Source organism: Biomphalaria glabrata, chromosome 3 (assembly GCF_947242115.1).
Source record: "Biomphalaria glabrata chromosome 3, xgBioGlab47.1, whole genome shotgun sequence".
Taxonomy (NCBI): Eukaryota; Metazoa; Mollusca; class Gastropoda; family Planorbidae; genus Biomphalaria; species Biomphalaria glabrata.
In genome coordinates this window covers 15,564,016-15,583,576 of record NC_074713.1, presented here as the reverse complement: position 1 = coordinate 15,583,576, position 19,561 = coordinate 15,564,016, and the positions used below count along the sequence as shown (strand labels likewise).

General features: G+C 34.2%; 1 protein-coding gene and 1 long non-coding RNA gene across 10 annotated transcripts in view; both read right to left on the bottom strand.

The window, feature by feature from the left end:
• Nucleotides 1-19,416, bottom strand: part of LOC106067347 (uncharacterized) — a 67,526-nt gene extending 48,110 nt beyond the window's left edge. For 3 of the 7 annotated variants that reach the window (XM_056023627.1, XM_056023631.1, XM_056023629.1), the window contains exon 1: nt 13,453-13,804. In XM_056023627.1, coding sequence (XP_055879602.1) covers nt 13,453-13,510 — 58 coding nt within the window. In that variant the 5' untranslated portion in view covers nt 13,511-13,804. Of the gene's footprint in view, nt 1-13,452; nt 13,805-19,177 lie in introns of those variants that run through there. The other 4 variants (XM_056023632.1, XM_056023628.1, XM_056023630.1 and 1 more) reach the window with 3 other exon arrangements.
• LOC129925140 (uncharacterized) lies at nt 132-12,005 on the bottom strand. Of its 3 annotated transcripts, none has more exons than XR_008776923.1 (5): nt 11,751-12,005; nt 11,134-11,392; nt 5,590-5,696; nt 5,181-5,249; nt 132-1,102 (listed from the first exon to the last, which is right to left on the bottom strand). It is a non-coding gene; the product is annotated as an uncharacterized LOC129925140 (long non-coding RNA). The 3 variants fall into 3 exon arrangements; XR_008776924.1 differs by having other exon boundaries at nt 11,134-11,346; XR_008776922.1 differs by lacking the exon at nt 11,751-12,005 and having other exon boundaries at nt 11,134-11,734.
• Nucleotides 19,417-19,561: the final 145 nt, after the last annotated feature.

The following is a 19,561-nucleotide window of genomic DNA, read 5'->3' as shown; positions in this document are numbered from 1 at the left end:
GGTCACGTTTTATTACATCTATGTAATGGAAGTGGGGGCGACCAGTTTTTCTTGTGTCAGTAGTGTGTTAAAACTAATGACCTGTATATATAATTTATTAAGCAGGAGCATCAACAAATCTTGAAAAATAATTGTCTACAGAAAAACTTTATTCTTATCCAAACAATATACATTTACAATGTATTTAATCAAGTTAATTTATATTTATACAAATCTATATGGCCTAAAGATTATAGCGTATTTTGATGTGTGAATACCAAGTTACATTATTACATGAAAATAGTGTACTCATTTTAAAAATATTCTGGGTAATAAAAATAAAAAACTAATGATACAATAAAATTGAAGCATTAGTCAAAAAAAGAAAAATTTCACTCAAGATCTATGTGAACTCTGCTTGAAAAAAATCATTTTGAAATTAATTTAAAAAAAAAATTATGGTTCTTTAGTCAATGGAATGATAGCAGCAATTATTTAACAATTTCATGATTATCCATTCATTTCAATATACTTATAACTGAAAAATAATTCATAAGGTTTAGATACAACCATTTGAAATAATGATTATAATTTTTTTCTTAATTTGCTTAATTCAAATCTAATATAAACAAGATTTCCTCTGTCAAGAAACTTATGAGGGAACAACATGCATGTTCTTCTCAGTAAGTTTTGCAAAGGGAATTAAGAATATTTAATTGATGTTGCTTTTTTTTTGCCAACATTTTAAACCTTTGCACCAGGTTTTAGTTTTAAGGAGAATGCACCATATTTTATATGTTTACTTTTGTTAGATTCTTATTTTAATTTTAAAAAAGTAAAATTTCCCTTACCACTCATCCACTGCACTCCCTCTTGTTTTAATGGGGCTCAGATTAATAGTTTTCAAGTACAATATCAAACAGATTTAAAGAAATACTAAATCCAAACCTGTTGGCTGAATGACAGGATATACATAAATATGTATACAGCTTACAGTATAATATATATATCTTAAATTAAAATTGGTCCAAGACTTTTATTTTGCAACATGATGGGATTTTCCTTTCTGGTGGTGCTATGCAGGAGTCCAAGAATCTCATCTTTTCTCATAACAGAAAGTTATCTAGTTATAAAAATAAATAAATGGATTTAAAAAAAAAATAAAAAAATATGTGTGACATATGTGTTGACCATGCTAAACGTATATATTTTATTATCTTCTTATCTTATCTTATATAATACAGACGTTACTTCAAAAAAGAAGATGATTACGTCCTACGCGTCATGCATTTAGTCATGCATATTAACCAATGACTTAAATTCTGCCAAGTCACTGGTTTTCCTGGCTAGCTCAGGCAACCCATTCCATGCTCTAATAGCACTAGGGAAGAAGGAGTATTTGTACAAATTTGTCCTAGCATATGGGACGAGGAATGTGCCTTTATCTTTGTGTCTTTCAGAGTATTTTATTAAATTTTGTTTTTGTATTTGAAGATTATGGTTCAGTGTTTTATGTATGATTGCTACTTTACTTTTGAGCCTTCTGTCCTGAAGGCTTTCTAAATTTAGTGATTTTACTAAAGGTGTTACTCTAGTCAAATGTGAATATTCGTTTGTTATGAATCGCACTGCTCTATTTTGTGTCTGTTCTAGTTTCTTAATGTTTTCTTGAGTTGAGGGGTCCCAGACGGAGGATGCATATTCTATTATTGGCCTAACCAAAGTTAAATAACATTTTAGTTTTATGTTCTTATTTGATTTATAGAAATTTCTTTTAATAAATCCTAATGCTTTGTTTGATTTTTTTGTAGTTTCATCAATATGTGGATTCCATGACAGTTTTTCATTTATTATAACACCTAGGTATTTTGCGTTTTTAGTCTGTGTTACTGGTTTGCCATGAATAAGATAAGTGGAATTAATTTGTTTTAGTTTTTTTGTTACTCTTAATAACTGACATTTTTCTGGGTGGAAAGACATGCTCCAATTTGATTCCCATTTCTGTAATTCATCTAATTCTCTTTGTAAAATATCTGTGTCTTGTGTTGTTTTTATTGTTCTATATATTATGCAATCGTCTGCAAATAATCTGACTTTTGTTCCTGAACTAATGCAATTTGGTAAATCATTTATGTAAATTAAAAATAGTAGTGGACCCAAGACTGTTCCTTGAGGTACACCTGAGTTTACTGTTATTGGTGTTGATTTAGAGCCATTTATTATTACAGTTTGTTCTCTCCCTATCAGAAAGTCCTTAATCCACTGATGCAGTGGACCATTAATGCCGAAATATTTTAATTTTTTAAGCAAACTATGGTGGTGAACTTTGTCAAAAGCCTTAGAAAAATCTAGTAAGATAGCATCTATTTGTTCACTATTATCTAAACCTTTTGAAAAATCATCAATTAGTCCTATTAGTTGTGTTTCACATGATCTATATTTCCTAAAGCCATGTTGGTATGGTGTGAGGACATTTTGTTTGTCTAAGTGGTTTATGATGTTGCTACATATTATGTGTTCTAGGATTTTACATGTGATGCTGGTAAGTGATACTGGTCTGTAGTTTCCTGGGTCAGATTTTTCTCCTTTTTTAAATAGGGGGGTGACATTAGCTTCTTTCCAGTCCTTTGGTACTCTGCCCTGGTTAAGTGAAGCCTGAAAGAGTATTTTGAACACTGGGGCTAACTCATTACTTAGTTCTTTGAGTAATCTAGCTGGAATACCATCAGGTCCAGAAGCTTTATTTGGTTTGGTGTTGGCTAATAGTTTTTGAATTCCATTTTCTTGTACTACTATATCTTCTATGTTGTCTACTTGGTTCAAATTCAGTAATATGTCTTTGTCTCCTGGGGCTGAGAATGCTGATGCAAAGTATTTGTTTAGGATGTTTGCTTTAGTTTCATTATCATTATGTATTATGTTATGTTCATCTTTTAATGGCGCTACGCCTGTTGTTTCCATTTTCTTAGACTTAATGTATGACCATAGGTTTTTGTTGTTATCTTTAGATATTACATTGTTTATGTATTCACTCTGCAGCTGTCTGCTTACTTTTTGGGTTAAGTGTTTAATTTTTATATACTTTTTGTAAACTCTTTCTGCATTAGTTTCTTTAAATTTTCTATATAGGTTTTCCTTCTGTTTACAAAGCTTCTTTAGTTTATTATTAAACCAGCATTTATTTATTTTGTTTGATGTGTATTTAGTTGGTATATGATTTTCTATAATGCTTTTAAGATGGTTTTTAATGAAATTCCAGAGGTCATCAACTGGTTGGTTAATGTCTTTTTCTAATAAGAATGTTTGTTGAAAGTTTAATGCAGCTTGGTGTAGTTGTGTTAGGTTACATTTATTCCAGAGTAAGATTTTTCTTTTGGGTTTTGTATTGGCTACTGCTTTTATCTGACTGTGTATTTTTATGATCTCATGGTCTGATAGACCAGGGATAATATCATAATCAACTACTAATCCAGGTCTGTTGGTTAAGAAGAGATCTAATGTGTTGTTTAATCTAGTTGGCTTTTTAATGATTTGATCTAAACTTAGGTTGTGTAAAGTTTCTATGAAAAGCTCATTTATGTCCTTAAGGTTTTGGTGTTTATCTATGGTTAGTGTTTTCCAATTTATATCAGGTAGGTTGAAATCACCCATAATCCAAAAAACTGCATTTTTATTTGTCTCTTTAAGTGTAGTAATCTGATTACATAGTTCCTGCATGTATTCTAAACTAGAATTTGGAGGTCTGTAAATGCTGCCTATTATTAGGGATGTTGAGGTGGTATTAATTTTACAAAATGTTGATTCTATATTTTTTGAGTTAGGTAAGGTAATTTCTTCTGCTATAAGAGTGTTTTTTATTGCTAAAAGAACTCCTCCATGTTTATCAGCCCTATCTTTTCTAAAAATTTCATAATTACTATTGAAAATTTCTGCATTATAAATTTCAGGATGTAGCCAAGTTTCTGTGCCTGCAATTATGTCTGGTTTCTCACATTCTAATAAAATTTCTAAGTCTGCTGTTTTGTTCCTAATGCTTTGAAAATTTATTACTAAGGTTTTAAGGTATTTTGGTGTTACTTCTTTAGTAGGTTTGTTTAGTGAGGCTGTTGAATTAATTTTAGTAGATTTAGGTTTAACAGGAGTGGATCTAGCTAGTGGTTGGTGAGTTTGGTTTGGGATGGTGTTTAGGATGTTGTATGGGTTAGAAGTGTCTGCATCAAAGGAATCAAACAGTCCTGATGTAAACTGAGGTAACCCACACGGTACACAGTGCCATGATGCATCTTTGTTGCCTAAGGCATAATACACAGGTGTATTCATATGGAGACATGATGCATGGTACCATTCATCGCAGGTGTCACATTGAATGGCTCTCTGTTTCATGGTGCATACTTTTTTGCAGATGTTGCATCTATCTTTAGATTTAGGCCCTGGATTTGACTCTACATCTCCTGCTATTAATATTAACAGTGATAGGTATTTATTTCTGCTGTGTCTGATTGAGAACTTCCATTTGTGATGGGTAATCTTTTTTAGTGTTATGGATGTGTATGTTAGGTTATTTTTTAGGTTGCTTTGATCTAAAGTGTGATGATTGATTATGACTGTTGTTTCCTTTTTAAGTTTAGTGTTGACTAAGGTAGATCTGGTTCTGTGTTCAGCTAGTGTGTATTTAGTAATTATTAGGATAAATAGCCAGAGCAATTTCATGATGACTGTTGTTGATTTTAGTTTTTAAAGGGGTCTAGTCTAAATCTAGTTTAAGGTTTACAATGCCTAATTTATGTCTAAATCTAAGTTGAAAGCTAATTTACAATGACAATTAAATCAAATGAAATGGTTTATTAAATTCAAAATATGGACCTAGACTAGATCTAGATCTAATTCTAGATCAATATATTTACGTGTATAATTAACTATATAGAATATTAATTATAGTTATATAATTTTGCCATTCTAAAAATAGTCTGTACCTAAAAGAAGCTACTGCGTTAATGTGTAGACATGGCCCTGACCTTAATAGTTATGAATTATTACTATAGGTGAAGGCAGATGTTCAGTTAATTTGATGCACATTGAACTAATCTAAAAGCAACTATAACATATATTATGATTTACATTTTCATGGAAAACTAGTTTTTCAAAAATACAAGTACTTCAGTTTATGAGAAAAGTACATGGGAAAAATTGCAGTACCTTACCTTTAAGAGGTGCAACCAATCATTGACTTTTCAGGAATGCATGCCTTTTTCTTGCATTTCCAAACATAACTGTAATTATACAATTAGGCATATTGGTTAATTTCTTTTGAAAACATTAAAATTAAAAAATAATATTATTAAATTGAAAACGTTGTATCAAACATACAAATCATCAGACAATTTTGCCTAATTTCATCTAACAGTAAAGGAATGGCCTGCACAACAGCCAAGGTATATTAGGCATTCATGAAAGATGAATGTGCTTAAGAGTGTTATAAATAAAAAAAAAAACTAGAGAAAAATGTTAAATTCCATCCCAGATATTTGGATGTTGCTTGACCATGAAAATCACACAATTCATAAAACATCTATTAGATAACTAAAATAAAAATTGTATAGTAGTACTTACAATAAATATTGAATGGATGCCCAGAGAGTTGAAATAGTATAAGTATGATCCTTGAGCCATTCTGGTACATCATCAGAACTGGTTGCCATGGTTCTACTTGTTAATAACTGAAACATTACAAACATTTTTTTTTATTTATAATTTATCACAGACTAGAATAGAAATGTTGCCAGGAAAAATACCAATGGTTAGAATACACCTGATGCTACTTTTGTAGCCTTATTACTGGTTAAAATGCACCAAAACTTCATTAATTAAATCTGATAAGAAACATATATGTATCACACAAGTCCAAGTTTATCAGAGTGTCATAGCAAATAATTAACTAGATATGTGAGTTTTATATTAAAGTACTGAATTTCAGGGGATAGATCCAACTTGACACCACATCATTTATTATTTCATGAACTCATGGGTCTGGGTATGGCATGAAATGGAAACTATTATATAATATATATGGGGTGTAGGCAAGGCATGGATTATAAATTGTCTTGTATAGATTAGATTGGGTAAAACTGCCAATCGAAGTTAACTTTTACTGATAGATCTGGATCAATTATAAATTTATGGGACCTAGGCCTGCATAAATTGTATCTTTTATTTATATATTTTATGTACATATATAACTAGTCTGTGGTGACACGGTTACTGTGTGGTCAACCGTGACACACGGTCAAGTGTTGAGTATCGAGAGTTAGGGGACTTGGGGGAAGTGACTAGTGTGTAAACACGAGAGAGAGAAAGAAAGGTCAGCGAGTGAAGCAGGAGATCTGTACATAACGTTGCCGTGTATATATGTTTTGTTAAAATGTTCCACAATTAAAAAGACACTTTAAACGTAAAAGGACTTGTTTCTTCACAACTGGCGACCACGACGAGATACGACGAGGCACAAGTAAGTGGAAATGTCGATGTACAAAATATTTAGAGAAGCCGGCAAGGAAAATGGCCTGCAAGGCGAAGAACTTGAAAAGTTCATTACACTAAAAATAACACAGGAGGAAGAAAGGGAAGAAAGGAGATTTAATAGGGAAGAAGCCAAAAAGAAAGAAGAAGATAGTAGAAGGAAGGAACTCTTACAACTAGAAGAATCCAAAAAGAAAGAAGAAGATAGTAGAAGGAAGGAAATTTTACAACTAGAACTAAAACTTAAAGAAAAGAAAGACAAAGAACAGCAAAATGAAAAGGAGGAACACTTTGACAAATACAAACAATTAGACAGAATGTCTCCATTTGACGAGAGCCAGAATGAATGCATTGACTCATATCTACTGAGATTTGAGGATATAGCAACATCATGCAACCTCCCACAGACAGAATGGGCAAGAAGCCTCATGGGGCGCTTAAAAGGTAGAGCCATCAACATCTGTCTTCAAATGAGAGATGAAGAAAGAAAAGAGTACGTGGCCGTGAAGGAGGCGTTGCTGAGACAGTTTGGCTCCACAAGTTACGAATACAGAAGGAGATTGAAAGAGTCGACACCTCTGGCGAACGACGATCCACAAATATTCGTCACCAACATGTCGATATACTTCGATCGATGGGTAGACCTGTCAAAAGTGGATCACAAATATGAAACCCTCAGAGAACACATCATAATGGACGCTGTGATGGAAGCTTACAATAAAAATGTTAAAACATACGTCACGGAGCGAGAGCCAAAGACCATCAGCAGCCTGATAGCACAACTAAGGCAGTATAAGGCCGCACACCCAAGGGAAGTGTTAGCTAGAGAAAACCCAACTGCGACATCTGCTTTTATGGTGAACAACGCTGCAAGAATGCGGACTCCAAGCCCTTTATATAGAAGAGAGAACGCTGACATGAGCCCAACATATAGATCTCGAAGAGAGAAAGATGAAGGAATGAGCCCAACATATAGATCTCGAAGAGAAAAAGATGAAGAAATGAGCCCGACCTATAGATATCGAAGAGACAACGATGAAGAAATGAGTCCAACATATAGATATCGAAGAGTGAAAGATGAAGAAAGGAGCCCAACATATACTTACAAGAATAGAGAATATCAAAGTAATCAGCAAAGAGTTCGTTTCCAATGTCAAATTTGCGGTAGAACAAACCACATTACAGACACTTGCTTCTACAACCGACGCAATAGAGTTTGGAACAACAGACCCAGAGATAGAGCATTTGCTGCCAAACACGCTAATAAACTGCAGGTATACCCAGGCTTTGTGGGAGAACAAATGACCAATGTACTGTACGATACAGGTGCAACTGCAATTTTAGTCGCAAAAGAATACGTCAACCCACAAGAGTACACCGGAAGAAGACAAGACTGTGTTGGTTACACGGGTCAAGTAACTACACATCTGGTAGCACGTATCAACATACACACACCGTTCATCAGTGGTTGGCATGAGGCTTTAGTACTAGACAATAAGCCTGACAACATTGGTCTTATCATTGGCTGTATCAAAGGCTCTAAACCTTGCACAGTAGAAGAATTGAACAAGTGGAAAGAAAAATACACACAGAAATGTTCCATGGTTACTACAAGAGCTCAGAAGAAAGCAGAAGAAGTGCTAAATACAAACGATAACATACAAGTTCCTTATAACAATGAAAATGAAAATACAGAAACAGAAAATAGCGATATGAGAAGCCATAATCAAGTGAACAACCCGAATGAAATCTCCACAGAAAGTCAAGACCCACTACACATTAAAACAGAAAAATTTGTCAGTGAACAGAAAAATGGCCCAGATCTAATAAAACTCATAGAAAGTGAAGCTCCACCAAGACGAGGGTTAATTAAGATAGGCGAAGATGGTGCCTATGTGAGAGAAATTCATCTGAAAGCAGGCAAGACACAACAATTGCTAGTTCCAAAGAAGTATAGAGAAACAATTTTAAAGCTTGCACATGACACCCCGTTTGCCGGACATATGGGAGTAAAGAGAACATTGAATAGAATCTTGAATGAATTTTTTTGGCCTAGAATTACGCAAGAAGTCAAGGCCTACATAAAATCCTGCCATATTTGCCAAATACATGGAGCAAAGGGAACATATATGCAAGCTCCAATACAAACAACAGACTTAAGTGAAATGCCATTTGAAAAGATAGCCGTAGATATTATTGGACCAATGCCAGTAATATCCGGAAGAGGTCATCGCTACATATTGACTGTTGTAGACATGTGCACACGGTTTCCAGAAGCAATACCATTAAAAAGAATTTCTTCCGAAGATGTCGGAGACGCACTAACAGCAATATTTGCAAGAACAGGTTACCCTCGCATAATACTGAGTGATCAAGGCACCCAGTTTAAATCAAATGAATTCGCACAGTTTTGCAAAACTCTGAATATTAAACAACAATTTGCTGCCCGTTTTCACCCCCAAGCAAATGGGATGTGCGAACGCCTGAATTCAACGCTGAAAACAATGCTGAACAAAGTAGCACAGGACAACCCAACAGACTGGGACAAGCTGATCAACCCCATACTGTTCGCCTACAGAGAAGTACCACACACAACAACGGGCTTCTCACCATTCGAGATGCTCTATGGCTCACCTGTTAGGGGACCCATGTCACTATACAGAGACTTTCTAGTAAATAGGAACATAGAACATGACGTACACACAGGATACGATCTTGTCATCAAGACAAGACAAAATATAATCAAAGCATGCGAAACTGTCCAAAAGCAAACAAACAAAGAGAAACCAGAACTATTGAGAAAGCTAAATCAGGGTCGAAAGTTGAGAACACTACAAGTTGGTGATAATGTCATGGTTCTGCTGCCTGACAGAAATAACCAGCTATTTATAAAATGGCAGGGCCCATTCCAAGTCACAAAGGTGATTTCGAAGGTCGACTACAGCATAAACATCAGAGGCCGAGACAAAGTATTTCACATCAATATGCTGAAGCTGTACATGCCCAGACCATTTACTCTTTCAACAAACGCTAAGACAGGCAAGACAGTTGCAGAGTAATGGTGATAGAACCAATAGAGGAAGCAGATGATGTCTAGGGACGCTCGACTTAGGTTAATTCATTAATCAGATGAGGAGAAAATTAACAAATAACTTGTATGATAACTTTAAAATTTGTCTTGTCAAAATTGAATGAACATTACGCTTCTGAATTTATTTTTTTTTATTTCATTCAGAGATGTGAAAGTTGTACTAAAATTTAGTTTTTTAAGTTTGTTGCATTGATTGTAGTCATAAATGTCCATTTAGGAACTGATATGAAAGAAACACAAAGTAAACAATTCCCTTAATTTGGAAGATGTTTTGATGTAACATAAAGTAGTAACTAATTGTGCATTTTTCACCTGACAATGTTGGCATTCAAAAGATTATTGTTACATAGAAAAAACTAAATGCGTGTATTTTTTTTTGTATATAAGTTGTATAATATAACAGGAAAGCTTTCTACGATAGTTCAATTGGAAATGTCCCTTGCAATTACATATTATTGAAAATTTATTTGTCGTCATAGGCATTATCAGTTCTCTCATAATTGAAGATGCCATTGTATTACATGTCATTGTTTTTTCTTGTCGATGTTAAACATTATTAATGTACACCCAAACTATTGGGTTCATGAAATTTTGATACGATCAAAATTTTTCTCTTCCCTGGGAGGACTGTGGTGACACGGTTACTGTGTGGTCAACCGTGACACACGGTCAAGTGTTGAGTATCGAGAGTTAGGGGACTTGGGGGAAGTGACTAGTGTGTAAACACGAGAGAGAGAAAGAAAGGTCAGCGAGTGAAGCAGGAGATCTGTACATAACGTTGTCGTGTATATGTGTTTTGTTAAAATGTTCCACAATTAAAAGACACTTTAAACGTAAAAGGACTTGTTTCTTGAATCTATAATTATATCTTAATAATAATTTTTGTAGATGTCATATAATATCTAACATATTAAGTATAGATCAGTAGATTTAGAATTTTAGCTAGTGGAATATTTTTATATCCTAATCTGAACTGGATCTATATATCTAGAATTTAGATCAGTAGATTTAGTATTTTAGGTAGTAAAAACTTTTATATTCTAAATCTAAACTGGATCTAGATCTAATTATTCTAGAAGCTTAGATCTAGAAGACTAGTTGTCAAGATTTGACTACACTATGGCTAATGCACTAGCTTAGTAGGCCTACTAGATAGATCAAGAGACATATAGTACTAATAGACTCGTCTTGCCTCTTTGGGCCTCTCAAATCAGCTACATACTTTAGAGACAATTTAGGAAGGTGAATATCGATCCAATTCAAAGATCTACAATCTACATGTTAGAGTCTAGCTAGAGATGCTAGATCTAGACAATCTAGTCTAGAAGGCTTATCAATAAAAAATAAAATCTATCATTTCTAAAGTTTGTAAAATTATATGTAGATCTAATCTATCTATTTATAATATAATAAAAATCTATGTCTACTTTTTAAATATTTAAAATGATATGGCTGATGATATTAATTATTTTAATTGAGACATTGACATACTGTCACATACAAAGTAACAAAATAATTAGATCTTATACTAACTCATAGACTCATACCGTATTGTATTAAACCTTCGAGTTTACGTTCCACTATCTTGACTTGACTATATTCAACTATATTGACTATTGACTAAATAAAGGGCACTATGATTATAGATGTAGATTATTATCTATGATGATGATGTTTATCAACTGGTAGATCTATAAGTAGTATCGTCACTTTAAGTATAATCAGTATAACCACTGCATTCGTTTCATTCACTGTCTGTTCTGTATCAATATATATAATCGTGTGAATGTGATGTGAAAGTGAAGTCTAGATTTAGATAGAATTGATAAATTATAGATGTAGATCTACTATTAAAAAGTATTAACTATACTAACTATAGTGTCTATACTATAGTATAGCCAGTATGACTCGTATGAGTATACTCATATACTGTAAAAGTGTATAATTAATAGTAAGTATAGCTATACTATAAGACAGACTAGATGATCGATAGATCTAGACTATTGACTATTGTCACTATTCTAGACTAGATCTATCTATAAATATTCATATTGACAATTATTGATCTCATGTATGGTCTAGATCTAGATAAAATAGAGTTGATCTCATGACTGTCTATATTAGATCTATTGATTTTTTTTTAAAACATTAAATAAATCTAGACCTTAGTCTTTAACTTTAGTCTAGGTGTTGTAGATCTATATTATTCTAGATCTAGATATTATACAAGAGATCTAGATCAATATAAGTTCGGTTTTTTTAAAATTCGCATTCGAAATTTTAAATACCCAGATTTAAGTATTTATATACCCATATTGGTAGGTCCGAGTTAATCATTTATTAGATCTATTAAAGCATGTCTATATAAAAGATTATTATTTTAAAAATATATTATTATATAAAAGATATAGTTATGAATATTTACTTTAAAAAATTAAACAAAATGAATTTTTCACTTTTGCCAATTAACTTTCTGGCTAGCAAAAAGGATGACTCCTCAATACTGTGAAAAGACGATAACTGCATGAGTTGGTTTGGAATTGTATTTTGTAAGACTAATTTTCAAAACATATCCTTCATGAGAGAGAACGAAAAAAGGTTGTCAAAAAAAAAAGCTGGCTGGACTACGCAAATAATGGACCAGCCTCTCTCTCTCTTGATATCTTGTTAAGAACATTGGTGACCGGGAAAAGTGGATGGTTTGGTTGCGCGGGACAGATGATAAAAATGACATGTACATAAAAAAAATTCCAGATTTTGTGTAAAATACCCAAATGAGGAAGTACTGGAAACACCTATATTAACGAAGTGGCCTTAAAAAAAAATCTTTTGTGACGATCCATTATTCAGGGAAATTGTATCTATTTTATCAGATAGTCAGAAAATGGATAAAGTTTTTACAGATCTAATAAAATATAGTGTGGGAAAGTTTTACTCTCAATGAAGGTCAATCCAAGTGGCTCTCGGAGTAAATTTCTTCTTTGGCATCCTCATCGATTTTTCAAATTGGTATGGTGCGCGAAAAAGATGCGCGACGGCACTCTGATCATAAAATCTCGAAGCTGGTGTTCCATTAGTATAGTTCCATGATTACACCATACCGTGTCTAGTTAACTTCATTAACATTCCCGAAATCATAATTACACGAACATAAAAACTATTTCAGCTGCACGCGTCAATATTGCACGAGATCAACCAGCTTTACAGACACATGCTCGAACAACGCTACGTTTTACCCACGAGGAAAAAAAGAACAACGCAGGCAGAAGAAAAACGCCAGAAAAGAAAAGCAAGACAAACGACACTAGCTCCAGCTGGAAAAACCTGCCCAGTGTGCGGCCGAACATTCCGGGCTCACATAGGTCTCACCAGCCACATGAGGAGGCATAAAACCCCAGTGCAAAGCCCTCAGCCCCCTGGATGACAAAGTGGTCATCATCGAACCACGATGGACGAACTATATATATACCCACGAACTAATACCCTTAATAGTTTTGGGCAACCCTACCTTTTTGACAATACCAAAGCCTAATATTAAACTAATAGGAGATAATTTTTTTTTTATTTTTTTTTTACAAATTTTGAATACCCGTTTAAAAGAGTTAGTAATGCATTGGGAGTAAGATTAGTTTAATCATCTATACATGTTTAGAAAATCTTGGTCAGTAAGAGCTACAATGCCAAAAATTTAATGTTTGACTCTTGTAATGTCAGGTAAAAGAAATAATTGTGGAAAATTTTAGCTTGATCCAAGATTGGGTCTCGAAAAAAAAACGTGTACAAACTGTTTTACCAGACAGACAGAGTTGATAAAAGCTCTGTAAATATATATAATATAAATATATATATAGCCCAAGTCGACCTACTGTAAGGGATAAAGTCCATAAAACTATCCTCCAACGTTTCATTGAAATACTCCACCATTTTCCGAATCAATAAGATCACACAAACAAAAGACTATAAACTCGAACACTCCAAACACTTGGAAACAATCTGAATTCAATTCTGGCGATAAAGCGACTCACGAAGTTGTAACATTCCAAGTGGGGAAGTAACCCACAAGCAGTCGCTCAGCAGAGTCTTAGATTATTTCCATTTCAACTAGTGAGCACATTTTTTCCTCCACAGTACTGAAGTCAAGCGTGTTTTCTTTCTTTGAAATTACTTCCAACTCATTAGTGAGTCGCTGGAAAGCCCAGACGACATAAGAAAGAACTGAAAGCACTTCTGCTGTCTCGTGCTAGCCATTTCGTGATTAGCTGTATGTTCAATAAATGGGGGGGGGGGGGGTCGACGTAGACAGTGGGTCCATGTAATAAGGGAAGGTTCAATTTTAGCGAGACATGAGGTTGAAAATAAAACTCAGCCACAGAACAACTACATGTAAGCATTAAAAAAAAATATTTACAATTCAACAACATAGAGTTCCTAAAGGTAACCAGGGGTAATTTGGCTACAAGTAGGAATAGGGCTACCATGGGTACTTGACTACCAGAGGAAATTCGACTACCAGTTGAACTTTAGCTACCTTGCCTATTATGAAGGGGTGAGGGGGAGATTAGGCTAGCAAGTTAAACTTTAGAACAAGTGATTTTTTTTTATTTTTTTTTTTTTTGGGGGGGGGGGGGGGTAAATATTCGACCACTTTGTCTTGTGATAAGTAGGCTAATCTATGGCATGGACTTCAGTACATTGTAGCTGGTCGACAAAGAAATGACATTAAAACGGCGCCAATGGTCAAGGTGAAATATAACACAACTTGAACTGCAGCCTCTTCAGAAACACCTCTTTAGAACCAAGATTAAACACATTTCTTATATTGGAATGGTGGAAAAAGAAAAAGGAGCTTGTGCTTTAACATTGCACTAGGCGATAATGAGCATAGCGAACTAAGTTATTGGTGTATAATACTGTATAAAGTTGTTATGCTCAACCTCTTTGTGAAAACATATGAATTAGGTTCATTATAGGTCTACAAGAGCAGACTAATGATCACAAACAGATGACGATATGGAAACGGCAGCTACTTTGTTTGATAATAGTGTTTTGTTAAAATCATTTCAGCAACTACTGTAGGCCTACATTGGAAGACTCAGCGTGGAAAGTAGAACCTATTATACAATATAGAGAGGTCGGCATGATAGGCAGAGTCTATTATACAGCACAGAGAGGTTAACATGATAGGTAGAGTCTATTATACAGCACAGAGAGGTCGACGTGATAGGTAGAGTCTATTATACAGCATAGAGAGGTTAGCATGATAGGAAGAGTCTATTATACAGCATAGAGAGGTCGGCATGATAGGTTGAGACTATGGTACATAATCCATACACCGCTGGTTATATTAGCGAGCTACTGTTTAAAAGAATGTGAGCATTTTATTAACTAAAATTGTTACTAAAGTAGTTATGTGTCTTTTGCCTTTAGGAGTCAAGAACTCATTGTATAAAGGGCCTGCAAAAAAACAGCAAGGAGAAGAAAACGTGAGGACTACTCATTGTGTCTTTAATTAGCTGCACGTCAAAGAAACCTCAGAACTGCTAGTCCCAGCTCCAAGTCCATAACCGTGTGTTGTTAGCTGACTAATGAAGGAATCAAGTTTCCTAAGTTTCTTTTATAGCCTACTGCTCAAGTCTAACAACACAACATTTATTTGCCTATTAAGATATTTTGAGAAGAAAGAGCTAATCGATAAACGGCTTTGTATGGCTACCATTATCAAGAAACTTATTGTTTATAATATGGCACAGAAATGCGGATAGATCATTTCGGTTATTTATCGACTTCTGTACACTTAAAACGTCAATTAAAGTTTAATAAACGCCTTGATTAGCTTGCTGTTATATGAATCAGTCATGCAATTAAAGTTGTATTAGAGCTAGACTAACAATAATAAATTTGTGCGATTAGAAATATTTTTTGTCAATTGTTTTTGTTTAGAGAAATTTCCTGTTTTTAGCTTTTCAGTGAGCTATGATCCTATCAGTGAAAGAAGGGGTATCTGTACTATATAGGTAGATGTTACCGTGATCACTTTTTAAATGCATTTTATTTTATTTTTTAATGAAAACAAAAAAAGGTGTACGGCTTTAATTCCAACTCAAGGGTTCAAGCCTCCTCAAGCCAATGCACCGAGCATGTCTATAACTCCTGTGACAGCGAATTGCTTATGAAAATATTTATCTACTAATCAACCGGCGGCGTAGCATACGCCGCTATTTTGCATGGCCGGTCTTAGGCCACTGCAACCTATGCAACCGCAGTGGGCCCCGCACTTTTATTGGACCCGCGCTAATTTTAGGTGTACAAATTATTAAATTAAACCATTTTATAACTTAAAACAGATTTCACGCGACCTCCTGGTCGTTTTAACAGAAGGTCCTGGAAATCTCCGGAAATTGCAAAATATACGAAAAAGTTCTGGAAATATCCGGAAATCTTTTGAAAACTCATACAAATCTCCTAAAATATATAGACAAAAATTGTCATTTTGGGGTGTTATTCAATATGGAAAACGTCAATCCTACGCGCGATAAAAAAAAAAGACGGCATATAATCTCACTCTGTTTGGTTAAAATTTTGAGCACGTTATTTCTCCCGCACCCATTCTCGGATCAAGTTGAAACTTTGCACAATTATTTATTTTACCTAGCAAAACATAAATCCATTTTAAAATTTAACCAATTAGTAAATTAATTACTGGTAATTAACTATTTTGTTTGATACCAATAAAGGAAATTAATCCTTCAGTATTCAGATATATCCCTCAGTGATGCCACTACCAATAAGACTTAACTTGTTGGTTATGTATTGATCCTTATGTCCTTATAATTTCCACTCTACTGTCCCAACATTATAAGAAAGATAACCAACATTATAAGAAAGATAATCAACATTATAAGAAAGATAACCTTTGTGGTCATGTCTATAAAACTTATCTTATAAGTTACAGATGTTACTTCAAAAGAGAAGATGATGAAGACCTGCAAAGCAGTAGGGATAAAACAGTTGCACAAAACTACAGACAACAAGCATCAAGGAATGAGGGCAGGGACTGGTTCAAAGTTAACAGGCCTTATGTTAGAATGTTCATGTTTCAAAGCTATATACTCACAGCTACACATAAAGAAGACAGATTCTTTACAAATTTTTCACATGTAGAAATGTTAATCCCACATATTGAGGGCATCTTTATAACTTGTATTCTTCTATCTATAATGTGAGTACCATGTGTGCTTATTTGAAATGTGCAAGAAACAAACATTTAGCTTTGCATGTGACACAAGCAGAATGTTATATTATTTTAATTTTAAAGAGCATGGGACTCCAATTGGGAGAATGAAAAGTAGCATGTTGTTGTTTTTTTTTATAACTGAATAGTCTTTGTATTAAGACTAAGACTGCTTTATTGATCCTTATGGAAATTTGTTGTGATTACAAGAACTCTTTTCTCATATAAAGACATCACAACAGAAACATCCATATAAGTAGAACTGACACAGCATAAAGAGGTCATTCAGCGACTACACACAGGCATCTTGACTCCTCACATACATAATGACCTTGACTGCTTCCAAATTCTATTACTTTTTTTTTTTGTGGGCCAAAACATTTTGTATTCCATTGAGTGCAATATATTTTGAACAAAATATTATGTGTCACTTAAAGGCTTTAACCTAGTCCTAGACAATGTAACTATTGACAAAAGTATGGAGAGTAAGGATTTTTTTCTTTAAATCTCAATTACAGATAGTAGAAACAGCACATAGCCTATTTTACATTAGTAAAAAATTGGCATAGTCAAGTCATCATCATCATCATTATTGTCCTCATTTGAGTGAGGACTTGAGATGCTCAAATGCTCTTTTGCAAAAGCCCTGGACAGGAACCATGCTGTTTTGTGTAGTGCACACCATTCAGGTTGAGACCTAGTGGTTTTCCAGACCTGTCAAAATGAAGATCAGCAAGCTGGGGCAGTCAAAAAGAATATGTTCACTGTTTCCTCTCTTTCCCACATTGGGGGCACAGAGTGGAAGTTTGGGCTTAGCCATGCAAAATATGAGCCAAGGAGACAGTGGCCTGTCCAGCACTGTGCTTTAATAGTTTGCTCAGGTCTGGGCAGCCTACAACATGGGAAAATGTGGTCAGGGTTCCTCATGTGCTACCAGACTCCGCAGGCTTTTTGGGACTTGTACCAGCACTGAAACCACTTTTCTATTTCTATTTTTTTTTTATTTTTGACATAGCATGATGTGAACTCACAGCCTGCTCTGTAGGTGGTGATAGTCCTCCCTGGTGGTTTAAGGAGTCAGCAATGTGTTAGCCCTCCCTGGTGGGTTAAGGAGTCAGCAATGTGACCTATGTGACTCAGTACCCATTGCATAATTACCAGGATGCCATAGCATTGGTTTATGTTGTGTGGTCCAAAGCTTTGCAAAGCCTGTAGTACAGGTTTAGAGTCAGTTGCCATACAATCTGTGTTGCCTTCACATGTCCCTCACTGAGTTGAGGGTCAATGACTTTTAAGGTTTCACAGATCACTATGGCCTCCGCAGCAAAACTGCAGAACACTACCACATGGTCCAAAAAATTTAAACTGAGTCAGAGACAAGAAATTAAATGTAGGCTCCATAGCCTGCTCTTTCAGAATCTATTGATGCCAACCCATCAGTATATGTGAAAATGGCACTGGGCTTGAAGGCATTGATGGTTTCCAGTGCTAGTGTTTGAAGGTCATTAGTTGAATTCCTTAGCTTAGTGGCATTAGGATTCATTAGTTTTAAGCAAATATCTGGGGCCAATGGGCAACACAAAGGGGAAAGGCTGTGAAATGTTGAATATTTTGTTTGTTGGTGGCGAGGCCAGCTTTATCAGCATGTCTAATTCCAGGATGAATAAAATTAGAAACTAAAACTGGTTATGTCTTTTGCATCTCCAACCATATACTAGTTTTCTAGCTGGGAGGGATTCATCCTGTCTTTTGTAAGGCTCAAAGCAAGTTAATATTGATCATTCCCTCCAAAAGTTTAGAGGACATCATTAGCCATTATTTCAGGCACAAGTCAATGATTGTCAAGTTGCTAACATCATCATTAGGGTTAGTGTTTGAACTATGTAGCCTGGAACACGCTTGAAAAAATGGACATATGGAAATGAGTTATAGTTTACTCAGTCACTTTCACATCACCAAAACACAGTTAATTTAAAAATTAAGGACTGACAAAAGGAAAATGTTTACTAAAGCATTACAATTAAAAGGGTTACTGCCACCTAGAGAGTATAAATGATTCAAGTACCTGGTACTAATTATATATAATATAATTATATTATATAATTATATATATAATATAATTAGCAATGATATTCAAACTCAAGTCCAAAGATTTTTTGATGAGTAGTGAGTAGGTGAGTTAACAATGATTCACAATGGAAGTCTTCTAAGGACAAATACAAATAGGGCGAGAAATATCCAACCCGACTGGATGATATTTTTTAGAAAACATGATATTAGATCAATATATCTGCTAAAACAGTTGGAACAATATTGCTTATGTATTAATATATAGAGTCTAGTTATTAATCATAACTTACCTCCTTTAGATTTCGTCATTTTAATGATTTTTTACTTTACTAAAATAGAAATAGAATAGATTATTATAGATCTACTCTAGATTTAGATCTATTTAAAGTTCACATTTTGCAAAATACAAATTTGGCATGTGAGCAACTTCTTAAGTTAATCTATGATATTTTTCCTAGATCTATACAGAATAATTTATAATAATTTAAAGTTTAAATATGATGCGTTGCTAGGTTGCTTAAGCCTCCATATTTTTATTTATCGAACTAAATAAAATCTAGAACCTTTATTAACGGATCAAAACCTTTATTTTATTTTAATCTCAGATTTTCAAGCTTTTGTAATAATTGATATAGATCTAATTATAATATTAAATAATCTCTTTAAGTATTTTT